Here is a 21,497-nt window from a genome sequence, read left to right on the forward strand (position 1 = left end):
CAGCCTTCTACATCTTGGCCCAAGTCACCTTCCTTGCGATTGCGCTCTCCCACCTTGTCCAAGCGCCTTGTTGCCACATTCCCACTGTCCTGCAAGACCTCTCCTCCTCGACCTTGCTCTCACCTCCTCCTGGACTAGGCGGCGCATCTCCTTCCCTTTAGTGGTGTCAATGCGGGGAGTTGAAAAAGGACCTAGTCCAGCCCTGCCTCTTGTGATCACTCCCACCAGCCTATTGTGATGCAGTCTTGACTCTGCTTGTCGAACAGCCACGTCTGCCCTCCACTTCCGACCAGTCCTCACTTCAATCCCAGCTTTCGCCACCTTTGGATCACGTGATTCTCTGTACTACAACCCTTCCCTGGCTCTCGTCACCTTGAACTCCTCTTCCAAAGACTTGAGTGGCAGTTGCAGTTTGTTGTGGTGTCCATAGAGTGCGATACTGTTGAGACTCCTTGATAGTCCCAGCCATCTTCTGAGGTGGCTGCTGACCTTCCTCTCTAAGGTCTCAACTGTCGAGATTGGCACTTCATAGACGAGGAGTGGCCACAGGATTATAGGAAGAATGCCATGCTGGTATAGCCAAGCTTTTTACTTTTTGAACATGGTGACAGTTTTAGCAAATATGACAAGAATCTATTTTTTATTAAAGTGACCAACCACAGCTTTAAAGGAAAGCTGTGGTTGACTTGTTTAGAGTAATATTTTATTGTTCTGCCCTTCATTTCAATCAGTTATGATTGTACCATTGTGGTGATATTATGTCAAATCCAATCATGAGCAATCAGTCAATCAGATAGATTGTTAAAAAAGACAGCAACTTAGCTAGTTTCACTCAAGCCCAACTAAAAGAGAATACACTTGAATGACTGACTTGCTTGCCACATCTGACCTCTTTATAGAGATGTCCATTATCATATCTGAGAAATGAACAGGTTGTGCACAGTGGCAATAATACAAACAGAAATGATAGCCAAAACAAGGACCAGGATTTATTGAAATGTCCTAAAATGGAAAATTAATTCTTTCTGCATCAGATGATTCATGCCAGGTATGGCTTACTAAATACAGGGAGATGGTGGTTCTACACAGGCTCCAACAGAGAGAAACAGGCCACAAAGCAGACATTGATTCACAAGGAAATGACAATGGATTGTGACTCATTTGTTGTACAGTCATTTGTTTGAACTTGAGTAGCAATATAAACCGGCAGTCTGGAGATGTTGCTGGCAGGCTGTTCACACGACATTTTCATTGAGACTTGTGGACACTTTTCAGTTTAGCACCTTATGTGCTCAAATCTTTTTCTTAACTAATAGCAGATGGCAGCGGAGCTGTTCGATGGCACAAAACTTTGGCTATAGTGAGAAGCTCCAAAGAAATATCTCTAACTGAGAGAGCAGAGCATATGTGCTTGGCTACTGTTTCATGTGGAGATGAAAAAGAATAAGAAATGCTAGAAAGCAAAATGTAAATCTACATAATCAGTGATTCTGAGGCAATAAACACACCATGCTACTCACTGATTTTATGGATTAATGAATAATTCCCCCTCCACTCAAAAATGTTTTTTCCTCTATGTTTATGTCCTCTAAAGTGTTTGACCCTCACTATACTGACTTGTATCTGTGCGACGTTATTCAATAGAGAGGTGTTTTCAAATTCCTGTACTGAGGGGGGCGATGAGTTTTGCTCAGCAATATAATCTGATTTTTGGAGTGTCAATGCAATCGCCATAAGCAATAAGCTAATGTTAAGCTATAAACAAACTACGCAATGCTATATAACAAATGTCGCCACCACAATGGGGCTGTTAATCCATGTTCAGCATATTAACATTTGACGACATAGGCTCACTTAGCCACTTGTCAGCAACTGCCTTTTTTAAGCCACACAAAAGCTTCAAAATTGAAGAGTTGGGTATTAACTGACATACTTTATATCACAGAACAAAACATGAAAGTGCCCTAAGCTTGTGTTCTTATTTTAGGCATCTAACCAACAACCTATATCATCCCACTGACTTCAAGATGAGTGGTAAAATGCCAACTCATTTTCAGGTTTTAGGACTCATTCCTGCACCTATTCAAAAATACAAAAGTAGATCACTGTCTAATACAGGAAACACATATCAACGGGGGAATAGACTTCAACACAACAGAGATGAAGAAACCTGAAACCTCAGCCCAGGGCGGACTTTTAAGTAAAGATAGCAAGAGTTAGCGTTAGCATGGTGAAAGGTTTGACAGTAAAGTGGTAGAGTGTGCAGTTTTTGGATGTAAACTGGACCCTGGAGTTTCCTTCCACTAACTACCAAAAAACCTCATTAAAGTAGCATTATTGTATGTTTCACAAACTCTAACGCTGTGTCAGCTGCTGCCGGTTAGCCTACAAGCTAAAAAATAACATTAATAAAAGGTGCTAACTACACTAATGTTCTACATCTGCTAGTCCCAGATTTTGGTGCTCAATAGAGTCCTTATCTGAGTCTAGGTATTATTGTGGCTCAAACATGTATAGCTGAATCCCTTCAATGTTTTCTTTAATGCAAATGCTAGCCACCTTGGTGAACACTGCACCGGTCAAACTAGCGCAAACAGCACTGGAGAAAGCGGAAGGAAAAACAAAAATTTTTCAATAATCCACAACCACTTATCTTGGTTCATGGGGGGGCTGGAGCCTATCCCAGCTGACATTGGGCAAGAGGAAAGGTACACCCTGGTCAGATTGCCAGACTATCACAGGGCTGACACACAAAGACAAACAACCATTCACACTCATATTCAGACATATGGGCAATTTAGAGTCACCAATTAACCTGCATGCCTTTGGACTGTGGGAGGAAGCTGGAGAACAGAGAGGAATCCCACACTGACACTGTGACAGTGTGCAAACTCCACACAGAGGGGTCCTAGGTGGCCAGTGGATTCAAACCCAGGACCTCTAGCGTACCACCCGGAAGCAAAATTTACTGCAAGTAAATTTCTCAACTGGGGAGAAAGGATGGATCTTCCATCCCCTTTTCAGAGTTTTTTAATTATTATGTGGGAAAACAACGTTAAACAAAATATTGCAAATTGTAAATTAATATTAGCATTACTTTATACTTTAAATATGTCTGGAGAGGGCCTTTAATAGGGCTGACCCAATGTGTCAAAGCTTCAAAGCCATGGTAATCGATGTCCAAATTAGTATTCCAATGCTCCGTTTTTCTATACTGTTGTACCTCAAAAATCCCAAATTGCCCATAAATTAAGAAATAGTAATCCAACATAGTTCAATATGCATCAACTTTAATTGTTCGTAGATATTTTTTTCTTCATTATTTTTAGACAAGGACATTAAAACTTTGTGAGAGGCCTGGTTTTGTAACTATGACAGTTTGACTATCCATGACAGGTTTTTAGCTACGTGAGCATTTTGTTGAAAAAGTCAAGCCTCTGGGATAGGTTGAAAATTTACAAAGATGACCCCCCCAAAAAGTCAAGTGCCAGATATGCCAAAGTAAACTGGCATATCACGACTCTTTAACCAGCTTGGCAAACACCTGAAAACTGAATCCTGAAGTCACAACTTAGCCGTCGTGCAGTATTTCTCACTGAGGCTTCAACACCCTAAAACCAGTATGCAGTACAATCACAGACTTTTATAACTTCTACTTCACCCTCCACACAAGTTTTTAAATGATGAACTTTTGGCAGTGTTTGTCTCTGAAAATGAATGTGTCATACTTTGGAATATTGATCTAAAGTCAAGGCACTGTAATTGTCGAGTCTTTTTTTAGACATCGGACTTGCTCACTTCTGTCAATGCTCAGAAACGAGGCAGGCAGAGCCCTCAAACCGTCGGATCTTTACATTTCAAAGTCTGAGTCACGGCAAAAACTATCCATTAGCTCACAGGAATTGACAGCTTTCCTGACAGCTGCATTAGGGCTGCTTCCTCTCCCCTGGTCCTGCCCGTCAGACTGAATGAGCTTTATTTAAAAGTCAGTAACGGACGTGCAACTCCAAGGCTCCCTGGATGCCTTGTTAAAGATCAGCGAGGGTAAACTGTTGCACTGGCTGATCCGAGTGAAACCGGGCAACTGGCCAGCCATGCACTCACACACAGGGTTGCTGCAGATAACGTGAACACACATGCAAATCCATACATGTACATACTCATTAAAAACACATTCACGCAAACCTGTACACAGATGCAATCACACCCAGCTCATACATAAAGATACAACAGGATCACAGTCACAACAACCACCCATTACGATGCTACTTTGTATGCAGCTGAATGGATTCATGTTTGAGATAATGCCCGTACAGCAGAGTGCGTGTGTGTGTGTCCTTGTGTTCCACAACACCTGTTCATTCAGGTTGGCCTGAGGCAATCTGCTATCTGTACTCAGTGGGGTTGTTTCGAGATATAACTGCTACACACACACACACACACAAACTCAGAAGCACACAAGGGAATAGCTCATAGCTGTCCCACCCCCAGCTGTGTGAGAGGCAGGCTCATTTTCCCACCCAGTGGTTAGCCTCTCGCTTAAGGGAACCTGCACATCACAGAGCCTGCAGCGAACACCTGCACACACACACACACACACACACACACACACACACACACACACACACACACAATACACACATCAGTCTATCAAATCAGCTGCAACTTGAGTGTTTTTTTTTTCGCTATCCCAACAGGACAGGGCAACAGGGAGACTGTCGATGTCAATCACACGTTTGAAGAAAACAAGGGCAATGAAACATCAGTCAGAGCAGTTTGGCTGTCAGGGGGAAATAAAAAGGTAGAGGGGAGGATGTCAGTCACAATCAAACAGGCACGCACTGACAAAACACAGAGGAATCCTACCGTTAGCATCGCGGTAGTAAGCATGTGTGACGCTCCGGAAACGCTCCTGTCCAGCAGTGTCCCAAATCTAAAAGAGAAAGAACAAGAAGACAACTTTGTCATTATCATCACTACCATTTACCATTATATTGAGCATATCTCTCTAAAATAACTTGAATGCTGAGGCGAGGAGGTATGAATGGGAGTGTAGTTAGAGCAACTCATTTAATCTGGATGATGTTAACTATTTTTAGCCTTTCAGATTGAAAAGGTAAAAATATGGGGAATGAATTTAACAGTGTGGGTTGGAAATATGAACAAGAATGTAAGCCAAGCAGCCAAACAGGTTTTGTTAGACCAAAATAACAGTCTGACCTTACATGTTTTTGTTATTGTACTCAGAATATATTACTGGGACTAAACCTGTGCTTTGTATTGCATGGTATCATAGTGGCAGAGTCATTACAAAGATAATGACACCCTGACAATGGTGAATAGTATCATAAAGGGCACTTACACCTTTATCTGACCCCATGTTCTTCCTTTAGGCTACAGGCTGTGGGAACTGTGGTGCACTCTCTCTGTCATTGTTTTCCTGCTTAATTATTCCGCTTTCTCTTCGCCTTCAGGCTCTTTGTCACATTTACATCGAAGTTCAATTAATTTGTACTAATGTGAAAAACAATTAGAAAGAGGCATCCTGTGTGATTGAAATACAACCTTACAGGTAATTAACAAAGTCAGAAACACAGGGGAAAAGATAGTGTGTGTTTGTGCAAGTGTGTTATAGGGTAAAAAAAGACTTGCCCCCAAAGAAGGTGCACCTAATTGGAGAGTTCATTGGCAAGAAGCATCATCTCCTCAGATTTACATTACAATCAGACTGGCACTGCTGCAGTGGCATCTTGCTGGGTCAAATTTCAGTATAAAGATACATATCAATCCAAAGGATATACTAAAATAATTTCAACATTTGTTAAATCTGCTCTAATCAATACTTTTAAATCACAAATGGATGTAATTACTATCTGTAATGTAAAAGCTTGTAGTGATAAACTATCATGTAACTCTCCAGTTCCCCTCAGCTCTGGCTCATTGCTTTGGTTTTACAGCCCTCAACTTTAATGTTTAATCCAGTCTCAGTGCTCTCATTATTTTCCATAAGAAATCAGGCAGCTGAAAATGTTCTGTTAAATTCACTGCATGCTACTGGCCCAGCACTTAACAGCAAGCGGGCAAAGTTAGCGACTAGCTGGTGAGCACAGTGGAGCATTTAGTGACTAAAGAGACAAGTATTTCCCTCGGGAGTTGGTGGAGACCAAATATGGAGCAAAAAGAAGAGTGAACACTGGACTTTCAGATTTCACGTGGCCAGAGACATGACTTGTTTGCCAACACATTACTAAAAAAGTAACATTATAAGGGGAACATGACTCAGTGTAGTGTTTATAGCACCCACATTTTTAGATGATCTGGCATCATCTTATCATATCTTACTACATAATAACGAAAACTCTGTCTGTGGATGTGTCTGTTCCACGTTTTTCTCCTCACTGACTTGGTCAGTCCATGTGAAATTTGGCACAGTGGTAGAGGGTCATGGGAGGATGCCAATGAAGCAATATTACATCAATTGGCCAAAGGGGGGCGCTATAGCAACCGATTGAAATTGCAAACTTTGAATGGGCATATCTCATGCCCCGTATGTCGTAGAGACATGAAACTTTGCACAGAGATGCCTCTCCTCATGAGGAACAAATTTGCCTCAAGAACCCATAACTTCCAGTAATATAGATTTTCCGCCATTTTGATTTTTTTGAAAAACACTTAAAATCGATCTCCTCCTAGGAAGTTTGACCGATCTGCATGAAACTCGGTGAACATAATCTAGGGACCAATATCTAAAGTTCCCTCTTGGCAAAAGTTGGAAAACTTACTAAAACTGAGCTTCTATAAGGCAATGAATATTGCGGAGGGCGTGGCTCATCACATAAAGGTGTATAACATCTCAAGGGTTTCACCGATCACCACGCAACTTTGTAGGCATATGACCACACATAATCTGAGGGGACCCCTCCATTATTGACCCCATCAAACAAAATGGAGGAGCTAGAGAGCTAATTTCTTATCAAGGCCTAACTGGCTGAATGTTTGGGTTTTTCTAATTTTTGGTATGACTAAGTCATGGTATGGTATGCTGTACATAATCACAGAAACTATCAGTGTGTCATTCTGTCAGTCAGTCATTCTGTCTGTCCCATGTTTTTCTACTCACTGACGTGGTCAATCTATGTGAAACTGCACATAGGCATTGAGGACTGGCATAGGTAGAAGGTGACAAAGCTACCAATGGCTACAGACTAGTTTGATTAATTCTGAAAAAGTTTAATCTTAGAACGTGCTTCCTACCACCACTCCTTCATTCTTTCATCATGCACCCATCTCAATATAATGTAAGTAGTTTTTAGTTGCACGTCAAACCAATTCAAACATGCAGAACTATTGTAAGGGTTGTTAAAATGGGAGCAGCATGTCCAAGACAATAAAACAACACCGTGACAGATCATACTGTGATGCTGTTACTAATTTAACCATTCAATTTTACAAGTTTTAAGAAGTTGCATATATGCCAGCAACTTTCATTAAACCCATTCCTGGGTAATTACCTGAAATATCACATGTGACAGCTGACTGATGGATGAACACAGATCCATTAAAGATCAAAAAGATGGCGGAAGAGAGAGCGTGGGTGTTGTGTAATTGAGGTGAAAAACTCATCAGACAGTATCTAATGCTGTTTTTGAACGGCGAGGATCCATGGGCATCTCTGTCTGTCTCTCGCTGATAACTTCCAGGCTTGATAATCTGATGGAAAACTCTGTTATTCCCTCTAGTGTCTTCACTCAGGCAGAGCAGCAGGCTAATTGACTGATAGAGATTAACTAAGGCCTCATTAAGTCATCGTTTGGGCATTTTCGCCCTCCCACAGCAGGCAATGAAGATATATGGGAGGTATGTGCGCCATGGGAAAAAGTAGCTGCTGGTTTGTTATTAAAAAAGAACACACACGTATCTTCACTTTGACTGAATGAAAGTAGACTCTGAAGCATTTCAATAGAGACTAAAAGATTCTTCAGTATGAACTGGTCTTACCTGCAGTTTGACCTTCACAGCATCAATAGTCATTACTTTATTCTGAAAGACAAAAGAAAAAATAATTAAACATAATTGCAAACCTGCAGACACTGAAAGCAAGGCAACAGAAACAGAGAGGTGATGAAGACACTTGACACAAGTGAGTAAAAACAGCTACTGACATTACAGGCACCAGAACCAGACTAAACGATGCTTTCAAGGGCTGTCAAGGCGGAATGCTCTTTTCTTAATGGAAACAGAGTTGTGAAAGCAAGTCCGGTAGCGTATAGCTGTATTGTATGGTTGGCTTTTTGTGACCACAGTCGGCGTACAAAGGGCTTAGCCTCTACCGCAAGGCTCTCTTTTATCACTGTGATGCAAATGTACACACACACACACACACACACACACACACACACACCTTTTGCTATGATAAAGAACTTTGTTTCAGGGAGTTGCATCATTTACCAACACCGCAGCTGCCAAGCAGTATAGCAGAGTGCGCACACACACAATGGCTTTCTAATACCTCCACAATATCTGTTCATGAGGAAAATAATTGGTTGTGGGGATCTTTTCAAAATGTCACCAAGTTTACGGTCACCAATTGAAACAGCTCCTGCATTATTTTCAACTAATCTACCAGACAGACTGCAGATCTAACTTTGCCATCTATCATAACACAGGATGCGATTCGATTGGCGAACAAGAGAGAAGAGCACGCAGTCTTGGTCAGACCCCTGTGGGAATATCAACAACCCTGACAAATGTGTTTCACGGAAATACAGGTTTCAGACTGATGCAAGTGCAAAACTTGTCTGCATTTTAAACATGTCGCGTTTTCCTTTTGTAAAATGTTTGAAATCCAACACACATCACCGTCTCATTGCTTGCTCGGATGTTATGTCTGTGTCAGTGTGATGATTCCTGGACAGGTTATACATTTGCTTCATCCTGACAGTCATCCAATATCTGTCTGTTAGGATAAAGTGGGACAGGATGGAAGGATTTCAGGGTGCATATTGTCTAATGTTTCTTGGATGAGTAAACTATTGAATCTGTAATCCAGTCACAAGCTTAGGTCTCTGTGGGGTGAAAGATGAGGACCTGGGAGAGCTCTCCTACTGCAGGGGCAGAATCAGCTGTTTTTGCTGCAGAAGGAAAAACCCAACAAAAGCAGTTTAGACAGTGAATCAGAGAGCCTTGAGTCACTTCTAGTAGGAACAATGGCTTTAAGAAGTAGTAGAGAGAAATCTGACAGTACAAGTTGAAGATGACCATTCACTAAACCCCAGATAGTGATTGTCCGGTCAGCTTAGCAACTGTAGGCACAGCTTTGGATTTCTCCACACATTTAAACAGTATGCATAGGGTTTTAGTAAGAGCTATACTTGCCATCATAACAGTTTGGAGTGTGTCTTTTTTGTCTAGCCAGCTGAAATCAAAACATGAGAGCAAAAGGGTAAGGAATGGATTACACAAAGTGTAAAGTTTGCTCAAATCTGTAGTTGGGTTTCTATTCAAATGTAACACAAATTTCAAACAAATCAGCAACATGAAATGCAAATTTATGTGCTTTTCCATCTATTTTTGTTAAGTATTGGGAGATGGTTCATGGAGATAAGCAGTAGGTGGAAAAAATTCTCCAGTCAGGTGCCACTACAGAAAAGCGCATGAGATGATGTCATTCAAACAGTACCTCAAATGAAGGAAAACATGGACATATAATAATGGAGAACACACTGAAACATGGAAATACAGAGTTTTTAACAACTAATATTATAGCTCTGTGATAGAAACTTTAATTCCCCCCCCCCTCCAGCAATAGCCCGCTGCCACAAAACACCATCTGTCTCGGTCCAAGCAGCGCTCGAATGTCATTCAACATTATTTGGCACAGAGTTTGAAAGAGAGAATGACAAAGAAGCAACCGCCATAGCATTTTTGCTGGGCTCCATGCTGCTTTTCACTGTTTACTAACCCCCCTTTTTTTGGCACGTTTGTGACTCCGACCTTGGCACAACAGTGAAAACACAGAAAGCCATACACATCTACTGCAAGGCTGTGTACATAGCTCTGGTCTACTGACATGGGAAAGGAGTCTATCAACAGTTTTTAGTGGGTTTTCCATGTTTAAAAAAACTAGAATATACACACTAATTTTGGTGGGAAAAGGGTAAAATCCTCCTGAGACCCTGTGTCCTCATTTGAGGACATTACATTTTGGGTTTTCTAGACCTTATACTTCATTCTGCTTGCTTTAGAACTGTTTTCCCCGTTCATGAACATTTTTTTGTTCCATCTAGTGGTAGCAAAACCACAATACACTAATCAATGTAAAAACCAGATGGCAGCCATGTGTACCAAGTCAGTCTGCAGGTGACCCCGACACAAAAGTAGACAAGGTACAAAACCTGATCAAATGTAATGGTTGAAACTTGTTTATTTATGATTAAAAACATTTGTAGTTTGATATGTTATGCAAACTTTACCAATTTTAGCAATGATAACATGCTAAGACGTTTTCTAATTAGAAAGTTCTAGTTTAAAGACACTGGTACTTTATTATTGTGACAATGTTTAGTTTTTTATACTTATCAGGTCCTGCTAATCTCAAATAGTTAGGAGAAATGAAAAATGCATACCATACAACAGTCAGATCTAAGGAGGATAGTGTCGTGTAGAGCCATAGTATTGACCAGTATTCCAGTTACTGTGGGTGTTCGAGTACATTTCAGGGCCAAGACATGAGCAGGAAAAGAAAACAGCAACCAAGTCATTTTCTTACAGTGGAGATGGGAAGAGCCTGACACGACAAGAAAGATGATTGTGACAGGAAAAAAAATAGCAGTTCACTCTGACCAAAATACATGGTTGGTCAGACAACTGCATCACACTCCCGGATGAAGACCTAAAGGACAGATCATTTGAGCTCCAGAAAAACAGGAATGGAGTCAGCAACAGAAAACGGCAGGTTTTTTGGCCCAGCCTCAACAGAGAAATTGAAGTTATGATTGCCTTTCACTCACAGATGAAAAAACCTTTTTCATTGAGGCGGCATCTCCAGACTCTCAAACACAACTTAGCACAGTGCCCAGGTTAGAAGGTCAAACAACAAGAAGACCTCCCTAATATTGAAAGAAAGCATCTGAATATACAGCAGCAAGATGAGCAGTCAGTTGTAAAAAGCATATCAACATTCACACACATAACACACAATATTGCTTTCCATAAAACTGAATTGAATATCTGCCGGCTAGGTTGGAGTGGTTTGTACTGTGAAACTGTGTAACAAATCACAGGCTGGAGCGACCCTGCAGGCAAGTGGCTCAGCAAAGAGTGTGTGTGAAAATAAACTAATCACAAGAGCAAATAAAAACCTAATTTATTTGGTCACTCTGCTTAATGCTGCATCGCTGGCACCGAAAGTTCCTTTTGGTTTGCATACAGTTCTCTGCTTTGCAGTTCAACTGAAGCTCCAGAGGCTGTCTCAGTGGGCTTGAAGCCTTGAGCAACTGGCCCGCTCTCCAACAACATACTTTCCCTCATTCTTAATGCATTTCATCCATATTGCATGGGGTATTGTGAGTTATAGTTAGTTTACCTTACAAACAGGAAACACTTAACATTTTCTAACCCTCATTTGCTCCATATTTACTGCAGTATACACCTGGAAAGAGTAGCGCTTGGGGGCAGCCTCTGGAAACAAACAATGAGGTTTTGCATTGCAGAACAGATTATGCACACAGACGCTCCGGATAAGTCTTCTTAGATGGCTGTTGACTGGGGGTTACAGATTATAACATTAGGGCCAAATCTAAAAGACTCTTTAGGTTTGCTCACTCATTCCCACAGAGCAGCTCACTGACATTTACATTTATATTTTACATGTAAGAACGGACCTATCACTGTCTCCTGGCACCAGCTCTATAAATGGCTACTATATCCCAACCCAGCACCAAAACATATGCACTGAGTTACAATGCATAACCATTGTTCAGTTTCTCCTATAAGCCTCAGGCCACTGTCAGACAGCCCTGCAAGAAAAATCGCGCCCCCATCATTCATATGTTCATATACAAGACCTCATGCAGCTTTAGGGATTATGAACAACACATTCTTATTCCCAATTTATCATATACAGACCCTTGGTCAGTGGCATTATGCTTCAAACTATGATGTCCTACATACCCCTTTAGGGTCAGTTTTGGATGCTCAGGGACTGCATGTCAATTTCCACTTACATACATACAGTCTGTTTTTAAAATAACCTCTAACCAATGCAGATTTACTATATTTTCAGTTTAAGGCAACAAAAGTACTTGGTTAGGTTTAGTAAAAAGATTGTGGCTTGGGTTAAAATAAATATGTTTGCAAAATGACATATATCATGTGACATACTATGTTACATAGTTAAACTAACTCAACTTTGACTTTTGGTTTCATACAGGACAAGAACACCAGACTCCTGGGTGAAAGTCCTGTTGACCCATCCGCCCATCCGCCCCTCCCTCCCACCCTACGTGGACTCTCTTCTTCTCTTTAGTACATCAGTTGCTCAAAGCTTCTAATAATGACGAAGCCCACTGCGTCTCATACAGACTCTAGAGGGTGCCTTGGTGCATTGGTATTCAAGGCCACTGACCAAGCATTGAAATCTGATAAGTTAGGAGTGAGAACACTCTGATTATGACTGGAAAAAAGGAGGTAGTATGTTAACATTACTGAAAAGCAACAAAGTCCGTGTGTGGGGAGGAGGTGGAGGTGGATACTTTGCTCAACAAAATACTGAATTTTAACACAGAAGTCCATTATTACGCTTGTCCCATAACTTTATAACCATAACCATGTTTTGGCACCTGATAACCTTCACATTCACGAACTGCTACTAAAACTGGACAATCTAGATCATTTCACATTGTCTCGATGGTACCTGAAGCAACACAACCCCAACAACACGGCCCCTTGAATTTCTTCTAACACAGGGCTGCTATGGGTTCTGAACACCCACTTAAAGATTCAAGTGGGTGTTCAGACAAAGAAAGCACCACACAGTGCACCACAAACAGGTCCACACAACACCCCATACCCCATAGAGGGGTGATGTGTCTGGAAGAAATGTCTAAATTGAGAACAGGCTGGGGAAAAAAAAAAGACCCACAAACACCTTAAAGGAATTTTTGCATTACTCCATGGTGAACAAAGAACCCAAGACTGTGAAAAGTTTTGATGAATTGAAGTCATATGGGTCAGTGTGTAACGACAATAATTCTACCTCGATGAACAGGGGAGGTGCTGGTCTATCACTGCCTTGAATGTGTGACTTTGGTGAATCCAAAGCAGCAAACCAAAGTCACACAATAGCACAAGCAAACTAACTGATGGAGGCAGCTGTAGACCACATTGTTCACTGCGGTTAAATTATTGTTTTTGTCAGTGGGGTCTGGCTTTGAAGAGGCATACAAGAGAAAAAATTCTTCAGAAATACAACACAAATACAAATTCAATACAAATGGTCATTTAGAGAGTGAAGTGATGATGGCTGATTAAATATTATCATTTTATTTTCTCATTTAATTTCTAAAACTAGAAATAATAACCATGTTGTTGAACTGCACCAAACAAGCAGCAATGTGTTTCTCCTCTATATGTAACAGAAAAGGAGGAAGTTGAATAAAAATTACACAGTGAGTGAGTTGTTCAGGTGCAGCTATTCCAAATCCATTTGCTGCTGCACTTTGGCTCCACCATCACCACCACTTTATTCAGCTGCCAGGAGCAGATGTTTCAGGGCTTTCAACCATTACAAGTAACCAGTAATGGTTATGTGGAGCCACTGGAGGTTTGCTGCAATATGCAGTTTGTTTGGTTCTTTTATGCAGGAGCCACAACTGAAATGGCCGGGTTAATGTCTGATGGTTGCAGGACTAACAGGGACTGAAGCTGGAGTGATACTGTGCCACAAAGTGTTACTAATGTTTTACTTTACACCTTAGGAAGGATGTTAGCGGTACTGTGTGTGGGCTGGGTGTTTATGTAACTGTGAGTCCTCAGCACCATCCGGCAGAATGTTTCAGCTTTGATGTGTAATCTGTCAGATTCCTGTGATGAGCAAATGTAGTTACGTCGAGCAGGTTTTCAGTAGGAACTAAAGAATTACAGGAACTGTGTTGTATTTTCTCGTCATACTGGAGGAGACATAAGAGATCAAGTTATTTTGACCTTGCCAATAAAACAGATCATCAATACCACCTTTAAAGCTATCTTGTTCTATGTTGTGAGTATTTTAGTCATTACTCTTCTACAGGCAAAAAAATAAAATGGTTACATTAAAAAAAACAATGTTCTCCAGCTTTATTTGGCACTTAGACTAAATCTGAAGTCTCATATCTGCTGTGCTGCTGACCTGGAAAGACAAACAGAAGCTAGGCATTTGTTTTTTTGGCTGTGTGACATACAAGGACACATATGTGAACCAACACACCTGCACTCATGTAGACACAAAGGCAAACTAACACACACAAAACAAAGACTTGGACCTGTATTTGTCAACTGTCTCAGAGTCAGTCCTAAATGGCCAAATAACATCAGAGTAAAAGCATGTTACTCACTTTCTTAACCTAGAGATCTTGTTCTCGTTGCAATATTGATGATTGTGTCATTACTGACAATTTGGCCAGTAAAGGTCTATCTGTATCTGTATCGCAGGATCCTATCATTTCTACATGATGCATTCATACAAGTCATATTTTAAATATTTATTTATTTATTAAAGTACTGATGGCAGAGCAAAAATACTTGAAAGATGTGAAGCGTTGCAAAAGTTCAGTCAGGAAGACTCTTTATGCTCTCTAACTGTCAGTTGTCAAAATAGATGCAACCCTCCTCCGCACCATTCACCTCCAGTCCTCAGCACATCCACCGCCCAGTCCTGCTCCACATCCCATCATCTTCGTCCTCCGGTCATCCCTCTCCTCACCTCCACCACCAGTGTCTAGACTCCATTTGGTGGAATATTCCTACCATATCACAGTATTTTGCGTGATGATATTGTATCGATACACAGACGCCAAGTATTGATCTTTTATTATATACATTATTGATTTTTGCAAATACACATTTTAATACAACTTTTGGTACTAGAATATTAAAATCAATTGCTTTGTCAGTCCACTAGATGGTGCTGTTGTTTTTTTTTCCAGATGAGGTCCGCAGAGGTCTCAGTCTGCGTCATTTGGCAGGAAGTTCATCAAAACAAAGATGGAGGCACCGGAAAAGAGTTGAACGGGGGTCACAGACAGGAATACGGCGGTCAAATAGCCTACGGTGGCTCCACGACGCAACATGACGGCTTACTGGTGAAAGAGAAGTCCGACTCCAGGTCCAGTAGCCTAATTTCCATTGACCTGGAAATATCATTGATGTATTATAGAAAAGTGATTTATCTTTTTATAAATGACAAAAGGCACATCTGCCTCATTTTTGCTGTGGAATCGTGATACTACTCAGAACCATGATACTTTCACTGGTATCGTACCATGGGTCCCAATTTTGGTACCATGACAACACTAGATGTCACAACCATTCCATTCGGAGTTGCGCAGTGAGGCGGCTCGGGTGCCGCTTAAAAAAGTGTTCCCCCACTTTTGGGAGTGGGGGAACACTGCTCTCTCAGAGGCCCAAAGTGTTCCCCTACTTCTAATTTTACAAATTAAGCACTGGCTAATGCTAAATCCACCGGAAAATCAACCAACATTGGAAACACTTAGCTTGACAGAACTACCATCCAACTCTGAGAGAGCTAAGAAAATAACACAGTCCATCACCTACTTTATGTGCAAAGATCTGCGTCCAAACAGCGCTGTTGAAAACGAAGGCTTTTGTTACATGCTAAAACACTCCGTCAGCATGTGACTCCATCCTGAAGGAGTGTTACCAACGCAACCATACCCAATCTCTACAGAGAAGTGAAGCATAAAGTCAAGAAATCTTTGAGTACAGCAGGAAGGGTGGCATTAACTTGTGATGCCTGGACTTCAAGGGCAGCAGATGTACATGTGACGAAAATGGCACATTATCTCACAGAGGACTGGCGACTGCTGTCTCACGCTCTCCAAACTAGAGCAGGACACGAACGTCACACCAGAGCAAACATCACAGACCTCCTGCAATATGCAACACAAGAATGGGGGACTGGTTGTACCAGAAGGCCTCTAACATAGGTGTTGCTGTTCAGTTAGTGGGATGCCTGCATGTAGAGTGTTTTGCTCAAGTGCTTAATCTGGCCTCCCAGAGGGTGTGAAATCTGCCAACAGTTCAGTTTGTCAGGTGTGAGCAACATTTATAACAAGTTTTTTTTTTAGTCTTAATGTAACTTTCAGCCCAAATCTGAGACTGATTCTGAGATGCTTGATATATAAGGGTCCAGGTCCCACAATTTGTTATGTGCTTCTGAAAAGGGTTCACAAATCTTGCAAAAACATCAGGAAATTTTCTTGATCACAACACTGTCTATGTAAATACTGCAGCTACAAATCCAAGTATTACCCTTGTTAACATATAAAAGCATTAATATGTATGAAGTAGCAGACATTGTTGGTGTTACAGGCATTGTTTCTCAAGGTTTAAAGTAATTGTTCCCAATGATGACATTATCTTCTGAAGTCATGAACCAAATACTAAGTGTAATCCTAATCAAGATTCATTACACCTAAACCAAAGTATTGAAAAACCATCCTCACTGTGTAGACACAAACTCCTTACTGGATGTACCACACACACACACACACACACACACACACATACACTTCTGTCTTCTCTCTTTCTCAGTCTCTTGCCCTTTCATATAAGCAACAATCTGCATGGCTGCACTGGTAATGGTTTTTCAATAACCAGAGGCTTTAATTCCATCTCGTCTTCTTTTCTATTCCTGCTTTTTCTCATTGTCCCCTTGACCTCCTCACTTACTGTCTCTGTTTTATACTCTCAATCCTTTTACCCTCTCCTGTTTCGATCGTCTTATATTATGATGAGGTCTGCCAGGGCTGCTCAATAACCAAAGTAATGAAAGCTAAGACCAGCCGACCAGCAGAGAGAAAGAAGTCTGAGGAGGAGTGGAAAGGTTCAAAGACATTTAAAGGTTCAAAATAAAGAGTTTACTGTGTGCGACTACGAGAGCTTGCCTTTCTTTTTCTCTGTGTGTATAAAAATTTCTCAATAGCCATCTGCTAGAGCAGAAAACTACAGTCTCCCAGGGTCACTTTTGGAAGAACATCCACACAACTCAAACGATAAGAAGCCCTGCGGTCAGACAAAAAAACAGAGTCAAGTGTGAGCTCAAGGATGACTGTGGTCCAGCCTACAGGCACCTTGAACCACATCCAAATCAGATTGCATTGATGTGGGTCAAAGCAAGCCAGCTCATTAGAATAAAGAGAGCTGTGTTATTGGATTCATTGAGGATTTTTGCATGTTGTTATTGCCTCAATATGCCCTTCTGAGTAAGTAAATGTACTTCACTAAAACTTTGAGGTACTTGTACATTAGTTGATTGTCTCCATTTACTGTTATATTTTATTACATTTCTTAATTACATATAACCACTATACTCAGTAGTTTAATACTGTACTGTAGTTAAAAAATACGTTAATCTTATTAAGTGTAATGCACTGTTTAAGATTAAACTAACCAATAGCATTATTAGAAGTCTACCCCAACCAGCTACAGCATTAAATTGCTGCTTTATGTTAATGCTTCACTAATAATAATCCAGTAATATAAAATATAACAATGTAACACCTACACAAGCAATTCTGCTGCTACACAAGTACTTTTACATTTATAATTTAAAGATACTTAAAACATGGTTTTAAATAAGCCTTTCTTTATATAATTAACGATGTATTACTAAAGGTTAAAGGTAAACTTCGCCCAAAAAATTAATTATTTGGATATCAGTTACTCACCTCATGTTATGTTGAATTTGTGAGAAAAACTTTGTTTATCTTGCATGCTTCCATGGTGAACAAAGAATCCAAAACTAGAGAAAATTCTTGATGAAACGAAGTCATAGGGGGCCGCCTCTAATGACAGCAAAACAATATCAATACGTACACTTACGGGGCGTCGGTGGCTTAGTGGATAGAGCGGGCGCCCCATGTACAAGGCTGTTGCTGCAGCAGCCCAGGTTCGACTCCAGCCTGTGGCCCTTTGCTGCGTGTCATTACCCCTCTCTTTCTCTCCCCCTTCACGCTCAACTGTCCTGTCTATAAAGGCAAAAATGCCCCAAAAAATATCTAATTAAAAAAAAAAAAAACAACATACACTTAGAAATTCTCACACAACTTGTCCAGTATTAGTCACTACAGTGCCATGCCACTGTTCTGACAGCCCAAAATTCTGAAGCCCCATGCCCCATTCCACCAAAAGCCCATTTCTCCGACAGCCAGTTATCTATGAAACACAGGGTCATTGCCCCAAAGTCCCGTTTCTCCAAAAATACGTTCTCCCTACAGTTAATGTCCATTTCACAGCGCCATTTGAGTCACCAATCTCAGGTGTTTTTTTAAGATATTTTTTGGGGCCTTTTAGCCTTTAATGGACAGGACAGACAAGTGTGAAAGGGGGAGAGAGAGAGGGAGTGACATGTAGCAAAGGGCCAGAAGCTGGAGTCGAACCCAGGCCGCTGCGGCAACAGCCTTGTACATGGGGCGCCTGCTCTACCACTAAGCCACCGGCGCCCCGAATCTCAGGTGTTTTACCGCCCCTCTGAGGCAGTTTCCAGGGTCATTTAAGCCACCCAACCCAGGTCCTCCCTGCTTCTCTTTTGTGCCACCAAATGTAGGGATTTTTAAGCCATAACATGATATCTTCCTGACCTTAACTAAGTGTTTTTTGTGCCTAAACCTAACCACACAATGTTGCTGTGTTGCTGGCTTACAGAGACATACAACGCAAAAAATTTTTTTCCAGTGATTGGGTTGTCTAACAGCAGGGAGTTTGTATTGTTGGAGAAACTAGACTTCGGCGCATTGCGCATTGTTTTTGGGTTAGCGGCTGTCAGGAAAATGGCCTTGTGGCCAGATGGGACATTTTTTGGACTAACAGGGCTTCCGAATTTGGACAGTATCACTCAGTACTTCCCCAACTCAGGCATTTTCACGTAAACGCCACTATTTCAAGCTCTTCCACATTAACAATTTCCTGCAAGGTGAAGTAGCGTCCTTGGCAATTCAATGCAAAGCATCAGCAGATTTCAAATGCACATGCTTGCCCAGGGACCTTGAGGTGTTTTACATAGTAATGTTTTCGTCACAGTGCATGTGTTTAAGAAATACTGAGCATATGACTGAATGAATGAAACTGAAAATTAAATTGCATGAGTTGTTTAAGAGTTTGTAAAGGACGTTTCAATATAGTTTTGCTGTTGTTTAAGGTGGTCCCCTTTAACTCTATCACTCTACTTCATTTCTGTTTTTGTAATCCTCAGTCACCGTGGAGGTATGCGAGACACAGGACGAGTCACTAATATACAAATGGTCAATTTGTGGGTAAAGAATTCCATTTAAGTTCAAGAAAGAAATGTACTGCACCTACAACATTAAGCTCATTTGCGTAATCAGTCCTGTGTGGGAGTGGTTTGATCAGATTTGATTGACAGCACAACCTCCCTGGCTTTCATCATAGTTTGATTCAAACATTGATAATACAGTACGTGACATTAGCTTTTTCAAAATAAGCCCTGCCCACTGCAAACTAGTTAGAAGAGCACAGATGAAACCACAAATAGAAAAAGCCTCTCACATGAATTAACCAAACTGTTCAAACTTTGCCAAAAAAAAAAACAAAAAAAAAAACAGAAAGGAAAAACTACCTTGTATCCATGCAGTGTTGCTTTAACTAAAACGTCAGATTTTCTATACAGTTTGGCCATTTCCCTTTGACACCTCATCCCAAAATTAGACTAAGAAGGTTCAATAGTAAGCTGAGGAAATCAATGTTAGAAGTTGACACAAAGAAGTCTTAAGTCATATTTTTAAAGGTGTGCGTGTTCGCTGATAAGCATGGCAGCAGTAAAGTGACAGATTGTGGAATGGGCTTTGACAGACTGACAATTTTTTTGTGGGCCGTGCAGACACCCACACATCGCCATACACACACACACACACACAAAAATGTACATGCAAACAACAGTAAGTAAGGACAACCAACATGTACATATTAGACAACAGCAACACATACTTAACAATTATTAAAACACGAAGTGAAACACACACTGACGGTTACAAAGATAACACACACACACACACACACACACGGGCCAAGAATAAACACACAAACGCCTACACACAATGCTGAGTTATTGACAAATGACCATTAATATTCATCAGCAGCCCTGAGAATCAGACAGCTCTAAGCTATGTGTCAATCAAGCTGCCAGCCTGACCAGCACTTACTTCGAATATATATGAGTAATCAGTTCCTCCAACTCAGAAACTTACCTCAAACGACATAGTCTTATTATTCTATCTATAACATGCTTTGGATAACAGTAAAGGGCGGTAGCATTGGCACAGTTGCTGCACCAGTGTTATGTGTTCATTTTTTTGACATGCAGTCTCTACTGGCCGCCATGTAAAACCGTACCAAAACACTGACACCAGAAAAAACAGTTATTGCAGCAGGGTTTCCCCCACTCAACTGTGCTCCTTTGTTTGCCATTAAAAAAATGCTGTCAAGTTTCATTAATTCATTTGAATCACTCACTGTTTTTATTTCCAGTGCCAGCTGTGAGGTTTGAACACCAGAAATTTCAACAAGCTACCAAGTAATAACAGTTGACTCGCTGGTATTGATCAATTCATTTCACATGCTACACTATCACTGTGGCTCTTTCCCAGAAGATATTGCATTTCTGTCACATCTGATGTGTTGCAACAACAAAAACAATACAATGACAGAAAAACATCTTAAGGTTCGGAACAGTTCGGCAGTGACACCTTGTCTATAGTGGCTGCAGAGCAAAAGCGTGAGGTTGCCAGGCAACTAGCGAATACCCAGGAAGGGGACCTCTGTTAAACGTTAACATGTCATTTTTACACTTTGGATTTGTAGGTATTGAATAAAATGAGACATAACACATTAATTTGTGAGTTTTAGAGGTGCTAAGGTGGGTTTTGTCATCTCTGGACAGAGGTAGACTAGCTTTTTACAAGTGTTTCATGATATTATAGTGCTAAAATTTTTCTTATCTAACTCTTAGGAAGCAAGTGAATAAGAGTATTTCTTTTATTCTTTTATTCTCCATCAGCATCTAGATTGGATGTGTTCATCCACAGGACTGCTGTGCATGAGAAGCAGCTCACACAGCCCAATACAATATGAATTCAACTGCAACTAATAATTATGTTTATTATCAATTTGTCTGCTGGTTAACCATTAATGAAGTGGTCCATAATCTATCTACACTGTTACTATTTATTTTCTGCTGATTCATCAATCAAATAAAGGGAAACTTT

At 40.8% G+C, this 21,497-nt stretch overlaps 1 protein-coding gene across 1 annotated transcript in view; it reads right to left on the bottom strand.

Annotated features, from left to right (window-relative positions):
- Nucleotides 1–21,497, bottom strand: part of LOC125880770 (ras-related protein Rab-26) — a 167,923-nt gene that overhangs the window by 70,311 nt on the left and 76,115 nt on the right. The window contains exons 3-4 of the mRNA XM_049563489.1: nucleotides 7,999–8,040; nucleotides 4,867–4,933 (exon numbers count right to left, since the gene is read on the bottom strand). Of these exons, the coding sequence (XP_049419446.1) occupies nucleotides 4,867–4,933; nucleotides 7,999–8,040 (109 nt within the window). The remainder of the gene's footprint in view (nucleotides 1–4,866; nucleotides 4,934–7,998; nucleotides 8,041–21,497) is intronic.

Source organism: Epinephelus fuscoguttatus, linkage group LG20, assembly GCF_011397635.1.
Source record: "Epinephelus fuscoguttatus linkage group LG20, E.fuscoguttatus.final_Chr_v1".
NCBI lineage: Eukaryota > Metazoa > Chordata > Actinopteri > Perciformes > Serranidae > Epinephelus > Epinephelus fuscoguttatus.